At 30.7% G+C, this 8,938-nt stretch overlaps 1 protein-coding gene across 1 annotated transcript; it reads left to right on the forward strand.

Annotated features, from left to right (window-relative positions):
* The first annotated feature begins 650 nt into the window (after positions 1-650).
* Positions 651-8,278, forward strand: LOC114415880 (alcohol dehydrogenase-like 4). The gene is made up of 10 exons (XM_028380742.1): positions 651-832; positions 964-1,100; positions 1,257-1,306; positions 1,630-1,979; positions 2,958-3,040; positions 6,026-6,101; positions 6,286-6,347; positions 6,443-6,538; positions 6,923-7,084; positions 7,922-8,278. Exons 1-10 carry the CDS (start codon positions 757-759, stop codon positions 8,030-8,032), a joined length of 1,203 nt encoding a protein of 400 aa, XP_028236543.1. The 5' UTR covers positions 651-756; the 3' UTR covers positions 8,033-8,278.
* Positions 8,279-8,938: the final 660 nt, after the last annotated feature.

Consider the following 8,938-nt stretch of genomic DNA (forward strand, 5'->3'; position numbering starts at 1 on the left):
AAAAAATACTATTTATAACTCAAAATGCTATAAGGGCGGTTTTGACATTTTGGGAAAGGTGTACCAAAAACGTGCCCAAAGCAGGTCCCCTTTTTTTTCCATCTAAAACAAAAATTTATCAGGTCCTCTTTTCTTTTTAGAGTTTTAGCCTTCCTCTCATCTCTTTCAGCACTCCAAGCTTTTTATATTATGATCTATGTTACTTTTTATATGTGCGCGTGCGCATATATATATATATATATATATATATATATATATATATATATATATAATTACATATGCATATATATGGATTTCATAAATTTTACAAGATGTTACTAATCCGTATTATTATGATTCTCCGATTTACAATCCAGGCTAAAGCTGTCAGTGTTTTTTTTTTTACAGTAAAACCGTGGTTATTAATCTTTGAGCTCCAATTCCAATTCTTGTAATGGATTTATCGAGAAAATCCAATTTCAACCATAAGTTAAAATAATAAATTAATACAAAAAAATATTTATTTTCCCAAAAATCAAGACAATATAATTATCTTTTCCTTAAATATTATTTAATATAAATTAATAACACGTGCCATATGCTAATTAAAAGCCCTCGCATGTGTGCTAGTCTGAGAGAGAAAACTCCAGACTTTATATAGCTGACCTTTCATTCATTTATATCACACACAAATTTTCTTAGTTATATGCTCTGGCTCTCTCCATTAGGAAGCACCACATTCAATACTCACGAAAGAATCACAAAACAACTCAGGAGATGGCAAGTTCAGTTGTGGTTGCTAATGGGAACTTGAATCCAAATGATACAAGGGGAAAGACCATTACATGCAAAGGTACGTAACATCAAAATTGTACATTATTCAGATCTTATTCTCGAAAAGAATGCGCACCAAATTCTGACTATCATAACTCAATATTATTATTATTATTATTATTATCATCAATGTTCATCATCATGATGAAGCTGCCGTGGCATATGGTCCTGGAGAGCCCTTTGTGGTGGAACGTATCCTTGTCCATCCTCCTCAGAAAATCGAGGTTCGAATCAAGATCCTCTTCACCACAATCTGTCACACGGATCTCACGGCTTGGCAAGGCGAGGTATATATATATATATAAAATTATTTGAAAGATAAGAGATTAACTTACTCTTTTAATATCTCTAATTACCAATAAGTGAATTTTGATAGTCAACCATAACTTATGCAATATTTTTTTTTATGCTTCTTATTTTCCTTCTTTTATGGGGCACCAAAGAATGAGGCTCGACGTGCTTATCCTCGGATTTTTGGCCATGAAGCTTCCGGGTAGGACACACAAATATTGATAACTATGATAAATTATAACATTAATGATTTAGACCCTCTTTAGATGAGGAGATAAAATAAACTGAGAACCTTGGAGAAATTAAAAGAGAGTGAGAGAGAGTTTTTATAAAAGTTATCTGCATAAATTGATTATAATTTTTGTTAAAAAAAAAACTAAATTCATGCCACTTTTTTTCCTCATATAGAGAAGTTTATATAAATTGTAAATAAAAATATTATGTTTTAATTTATTACATGAAATTGAATTGAAGTGAGGACACTCGTGAATTGTGATTGTGTTTGTGGTTGCTATGAATTTTTAGGATTGTGGAGAGTGTGGGTGAAGGTGTAAGTGACATGAATGAAGGGGACTTGGTGGTGCCAATCTTCAATGGGGAATGTGGGGATTGCAAATATTGCAAGTGCGAGAAGACCAACAAGTGTGAGAGATTTGGGGTGGATGCTATGAAGAAGGTGATGGTTAGTGATGGTGCAACAAGGTTTTACACAATGGATGGAAAACCCATATTCCATTTCTTGAACACTTCAACTTTCACTGAGTACACAGTGGTGGATTCAGCATGCATCGTCAAGATTCACATTGATGGTAGTAATGGCGATCTCAACCGCAATATCAAAAGACTCACCTTACTCAGTTGTGGCGTATCTTCGGGTAAGAAACTTTGGTCAACCTCAATAATTTAGGATATCACGAGCTTAATATTATATGCATGCGCATATATGAAATATAATCGGGTGCATGCATCTACATGATTATTCAACTTTTATTTTAGTATTTTATTCATTTAGCTTTACAAATTATTGAGTTTTCTTCACCTAATTTAATTGTACTTTTAGAAGTATTTTAAGAAAATTTTCTGGGCAAAGTTTTTCTTTTGAGATTTAAATCAAAAAGTTTTACCTGATTAACCTAATCCATTGACCAGTAATCAATAATCATATATACAATAATTTCTGCACACACACCACCTACCTTAATGAATTGAGGACCAAAGACCACTACCCCGCGTGTATCACGAGATTTCATCTGGAATATGTTTTTTATTCATTGGGAAGGAGATTAAGAATATGCACTAACTTTTAGTCACCATAACAAACAATGATTTTTTTTATTACATTTTTTACATTTTTATGTACAAACCACATTTGTTACAAAGTAATTCAACCTACAAAACTGTTTACATATAACTTCAACTTTTTAAAAAAAAATTCTTTAACACATTATTATTAGTGTGTGATTAACTTTTTTTTCCTAAATAAAAAAGAAAGATCTTGAATGATAAATAGACTTACGATTTTATTTATTAAAAAGAACAATTGGGAAGCTAAACGGCACAGCACAGCAGAGTATAATAGCATAATCTATATTATCAGGCTCCATAGATCCGAGAGATTTTAAAAGATTTTTCTCAACAATAATATCAAATTACAAATCATGTTGTGCTAATTAATTAGCATGCCCCACCAACAAGCCACTTTTAATTACATTTAACTAATCATATGTTTTGCTGAGTATTAAATCGATGATGCATAATAATCATATTATGTGAACTATTGTGACGATAGTAAACGACGTGATGAAATGAGCAAGAGTTGTTTAGACCAAATTGATGAAGTGTGTCATGTGTAGGTGTTGGGGCTGCTTGGAATACCGCTGATGTGCATTTTGGTTCAACTGTAGCTGTCTTTGGTTTAGGTGTTGTGGGTCTCGCTGTAAGTGAAATCTTTCATTATTATTGGCCACCATTTCAGAAAGTAATTTTTTAAATTAAACGTGATTTTGGAGCAATTACAACGCATTGTTTTAATTGGTGCAGCGGCAATTAAGCATCGGTGCCTATGTAGTGGTATATATATATATATATATATATATGCGACCTGAAAGTGAGACGTTTTTTTACATAGAATGAAGAAATGGCAATGTGTGCAACCTAAAATTGATGGCTAAATGTCACAAGTAAACACATGTTGAGTTTGACGACCTGAAATTGATTTTGGAGTAGTTAAATTAATTTTTATGTACTTTATGTATCATTTAGGGTCTTTATAGTGTTATAAGATTATCTTTATTTATTCTTAAAGTTTTACCTAAGCTTTTAAAGGTGAATAGAGTTTCTTGAATTGAATTATCATAAAAGAGATGAAAGTAATCTGAGCATTAAATTATAAATTATATACAACAAAAGAAACTTACTTAAGAGAAAGGACTAATTAAGAATAAAAGAATTATATCTAGAAGATAAATTAGTAAGACCCTAAATAATTATTTTGAATCTTAGATATTTGTCTTCTAGTTCTTTTATTATTAATTAATCCTTTTTCTTATATAATTTTCTTTTGTTATATTTCGTTTAGTATTTGCTTACTTTCACCTTCATATAATTAGTTCATTCTCTTTCTTAGTATATTAGATGTCATTATAGAAATTTCACAGACAAGACCTAAAAAGAAAGCTGAACTTCACATATTTCAACATGTTTAATTTCAAGGCACGGGATAAAAAATATAAGCAAAGCAATTATTAGAATCCTATTTCTTAAAGAAGTAGTTGTTTCTATCCTCTATATATCCCATTAGTCGTTGAACTCCATTAACAGACCTAATTTAAGGCATACTTTTTTGTTTTTTTTTTTTTAAAAAGCTAAGATGAACTAATTTAAGTCATACTTTAAAAGTCAATTTTTATTTGCTCCAAATTACATAGTTCAAGACTTACTAGAATTTGTCTTTGTTTTATACCAATTCCTTACCATGCACAATTGTGATTACTTAGTAACTATTCGCCATATGAATAAATTCTTATCTAATTTGGAGAGTACAAACAGAAGAGGATATTGTAAATAGCAAGCCAATTTTCGAGCAATTTATGAATTATTCACTCTTGCACACAATTTCAATAACAAAGAATCTCAATCAATTTTTATAATTCAAGGGCCACCAATTCACTAAAATATCAACAGTTTAGCCAATCACCAATCAACAATACTAACACACATTGGTTTAATTAGCATATACACATACATGATGAGTTTAGAACATGCTAAGCAAGGATTGACAAGGACTCAACGTATCAACACATTGAGTTACTTTCCAATGACAATAACACATTGAGTTAAGAAACCCTAAATTTTTGTACCTTCAACAGCAATGACAAGTTGAACTAGCAGCAACAACAACAGAAAGTAGGGTTCCAACAGTAGAGAACATGATTATCAAACTCTTGAGTTAACTCGCTAACTTTTACGAGTTCACTTACTCTCTGTAAGTTGACTCTTGAGTAAACTCGTTTTTTAGAAGACTCTATAAACTCTAAGTAAACTCAGTAGACTCTCGAGTTGACCATCGAGTCAACAAGTTAACAAGTTAAAAAAATTAGACCAAAATATAAGTCATCTTGGGTTGTTTCTGTCTGTTTAGTGTTTGAACATACCTTCATTTAGTATGTTATTCTAAAATACAAAAATGTCACCTTTAATAACATCAAACCCTTGTTCTCTAATAATATCAAACCCTCAATGAGAATGATTTATCACTACTATAACATCTGCAGGTTATTATCTAGTAGTGATGCATTACTAGACTTGATTATTTACGTATTGTGAAATTTATGATTTATTATTTTTCTTTAATATATTATTGAAATGTTTAATTGATATGTTATTTATAGATATTTTGTTATTATTATTATATAAAGTGAACTCTTACGAGTCTACGAGTTGAGTCTATGAGTCAGGTTTATGAAATTCTCACGAGTCTACATAAACTCTTGAGTTTGATAATCTTGATAGAGACTACTTTCTTTACAAATGGAGAAGAGTGGTTTTGCTCAAAAAAAGGGGGGGGGGGAACTAGTAAGAAAAGCAAAGAAGAATGAAAACGTACCAACAATGATGACACAACCAATAACATTAACAATGGCGGGTGCAATGTGGTACTTAGTGGTGGTGGCCGGTGGCGGCGCAACATGGTGTGTAGTGGTGGCACAATGTGGTGGTAGAAAGGAGATGTGGTAAGTGGTGACAGTGGTGACACAATACAAGGAATAGAAGGCTAGGATTTGAAGAATAATGATTAGGATGAGAGTGAAAGGGAGTTGCAATTTGTATGTGTAGAAAACCATTCTACTTCAATTTTTATTTGAATCGAATTAGAATCTCCTTTTTACATTGGTTAAAATAAAAACGATTGTAAAATGGGTTATTCTACATCATTTAATTAATAAATAATGTAAAATATTTTTATTTAATTTAAAAAATATCATTGTGTTTTCTATTACATTGATTATTATATAATTGACGCAGAATCATGTCAAAGAGGATATTTTTTGTAATAATGTTTGCAAAGAAAACTAATAAATCAATTTTTTTACTTCAACTTTTATGCCTTTTTAAGCTTTTCTTTATTTTTAAGATTAAAATGATCTTAGTTATGATTAAAATATATTCAAATATTTTTTAATTTGTATTATATTTTTTTTAGTAATCAAAGTTGTTGACTTTTCAATAAAATTTAAGATATTTTATAAGTTCTAGCCCTTTAAATTAATTATGTAACTAATTTTAAGTTTAAGATTTAATCACACTTAAAAATTGTTCACTCATCTTGAGGATGTATTCAAATATATGAATTATCATATATCATTTTATCTTTTCTTTTGCTCACCCAAACTGTAAATCCCTGCATCTTAAATTGGCACAGGTAGCAGAAGGGGCACGAGCCAGAGGTGCATCCAGAATTATAGGCGTAGATATCAACTCAGACAAATTCATCAAAGGTAATTTTCTCTTTCATGTACCTCTGATTCCTCTGTGTTCTCTTTTATTCTTCTATACTCTTTTTTTGAAAATCATAAATGTTAAAACCTATAAAGCTTTACATGAACTTTGTTTTTTTAATATAACTATGTTATAATGTAAAATGCTAATGTCATATGTGAAACATTTATATGTCCACTCAAGCCCGAGAAATGGGTATCACCGACTTCATAAATCCAAAGGATGATGAGAGACCAGTATATGAGGTTGGAATTCTCTATTCATCTCGTTTCGTAAAAGAAAATACCATCTTTATATGCATGAATTTTCACTAGGAAAATGGTAAACATTTTTTTTGCAGATAATTGGGGAAATGACTGGTGGGGGCGTGCACTATAGTTTTGAATGTGCTGGAAATTTGAACGTTCTAAGGGATGCCTTCTTGTCTGCTCATGAGGTACATATACTCATGTTGCTGCTTTTTTGGTTCAATGTTACAATATGTTGCCAAGATTTTAAATTGTAATTGTTGTCACAATTGAAGTCTCAACACTCTATACTCCTTAATATTGCGAAAAATTGCAAAAATGTGATTAATGTAGTTGCAATAATAATTGAAAAACAAAAAACAAAAACCTTTTCATTGGAGTCACAATTACTGTTGCAAACCATATTTTAAAATCTTGATGTCACGCAAATCGCAATATTTATTCACAAATATTGCTTCTCTTCTCTCCCCTAAGTAAAATAATATGGATAATATGTTTTTATCAAGACTTCTAGAGGGAAAGGCTACGTTGTTTTAGCAAGTTATAATTTTGATATTCTTATGATGATGCAGGGTTGGGGATTGACTGTGCTAGTAGGGATTCATCTATCACCAAAAATGCTTCCCATCCACCCAATGGAGTTGTTCCATGGTCGCAGAATAGTAGGATCAAATTTCGGAGGCATCAAAGGGAAGACTCAATTGCCACATTTTGCCAAAGAATGCATGAATGGAGTAACCACTACCATTCCCTCTGAATTTACATGTGTTCTTTTCAAAAAATGAATATCTTATATATCATTCTTTAAAATTGAATAAAATTTAAAAAAAAATAAAATAAAATTTTATGATTTCATTTATACCTTTGAGTTTAATTAAAATATATTGACAGTATAATTTTCTTAAACTAATCAATAAATTCTACATTGTTATATTATTGTAAATAATTGATTTTTTATGACAATTATTTTGAAAATCATACTTAAGATACTATCTTATTAGTTTTTTTTTTATCAGTGTTAATTAGTAGTATTATTAGCTTTTGTTAATGGGGATTCAAACTCATGACTTCTCCCTTCACTGTTAGGTTAATCTTATATTTCCAATACTATTTTATTAGTTGACAATTTAATTATCTTTAAATAAATAATATATCAAAATCAAACTCTTGTTAGAGATTATTCATATCCCATAAGTTATATTTTGAGGTTTAGTTAAGCTCAAATCCAACTTTTAAAATGATGTTAGAATGAATCTTATTGCTGTTGTTGGGCTTATATATCATATCACCTATGAATGTTCAATTTTGCAATCTTTTATGTTTGAGAATGTTGTCCATGACATTGCGAAACTGACTTCAATTTTTTGTAAGAATGCCGAAACGAACCTGACTATCTACCTTCTTTTTATGTTATCTCTCTTCTGCAATAACCTATGGGACAATATCAGTTGATAAATGCACATGTACAATGACTGCACTGCATCCAAAATTTTCTTGAATTATTGTTCCAATAATTGAAGCCAATGAATTGGTTAATCAATTAATGCTCTTTTCTCGTGACCTGAATTTAGGTGGTGAAGTTAGATGATTTTATCACTCACGAGCTTCCTTTCAAGGAGATAAACCAGGCCTTCGATCTTTTGACCACTGGAAAGTCACTGAGATGTCTTCTACACTTCTGAAAATTGTGCCCTTTTGAAGATGTGAAAATGGTCATCGGTGGTGTCACCATTTGTCTGATAATCTTTCCGAGTTCTTCAACACGAGTGTATCAAAAAACGACAGGGTATTTTACTGAAATGAAAATATAGGCATATTAATGTCTTAAGCTTTTGGACGAAAAAATATATCTTGTTCACACTTGTGATCTGATCATTTGGCTATTGAATATTTAGAGGTGATGACTAGTGTGAGTTGGATTTTGATTTCCTCTTGTGACATTTCTATCTAGTGAAATTATAACCCTTACTTAAAAACTGTAGAAAATTTAAATAATAGAAAAAGGAACATGAAATTTTGATGGTGAGAATTTTCACATGAGAGAATCCAAATGAAAATCTCAATTGAGAGAATTCACTCTCGCTTTTGGTCTTAGTTCATGTTTGTGTTGTGGTGCTACATTGTGGACACCACACCCATATATCTAAGTATTGTAACTCTCCTTTCTTCTGAGTTTCCTTTTGGTCTTAGTTCATGTTTGTGTTGTGGTGCTACATTGTGGACACCACACCCATATATCTAAGTATTGTAACTCTCCTTTCTTCTGAGTTTCCTTAAACGCCAAGATTGAGTATAAAGCTAGAAGAACTTTTGAGAGCTTTTCTATTAAAAAAAGCTCTATATTTGCAGGAGAAAAACTCAAAATTTATTATAGCTTATATCAAAATAGGTGGCAATCAACTATATAGCTTGAAAGAGAGAAGAAGTTTCACTTGGGTTTTTGGCTTTTGCAATGTAGACCCATAAACATTTTTACTTTGTGTGATATAATAATATATTCAGAATCAGTTGGTTGTGAGAGTTTAATTCTGTTTTGGCTTTGTATATAAGAGAGAGTAACAAAATTTTAAAATTCTGTTATAAGTGCT

This window comes from Glycine soja, chromosome 1 (genome assembly GCF_004193775.1).
Source record: "Glycine soja cultivar W05 chromosome 1, ASM419377v2, whole genome shotgun sequence".
In the NCBI taxonomy this organism is placed as follows: Eukaryota; Viridiplantae; Streptophyta; class Magnoliopsida; order Fabales; family Fabaceae; genus Glycine; species Glycine soja.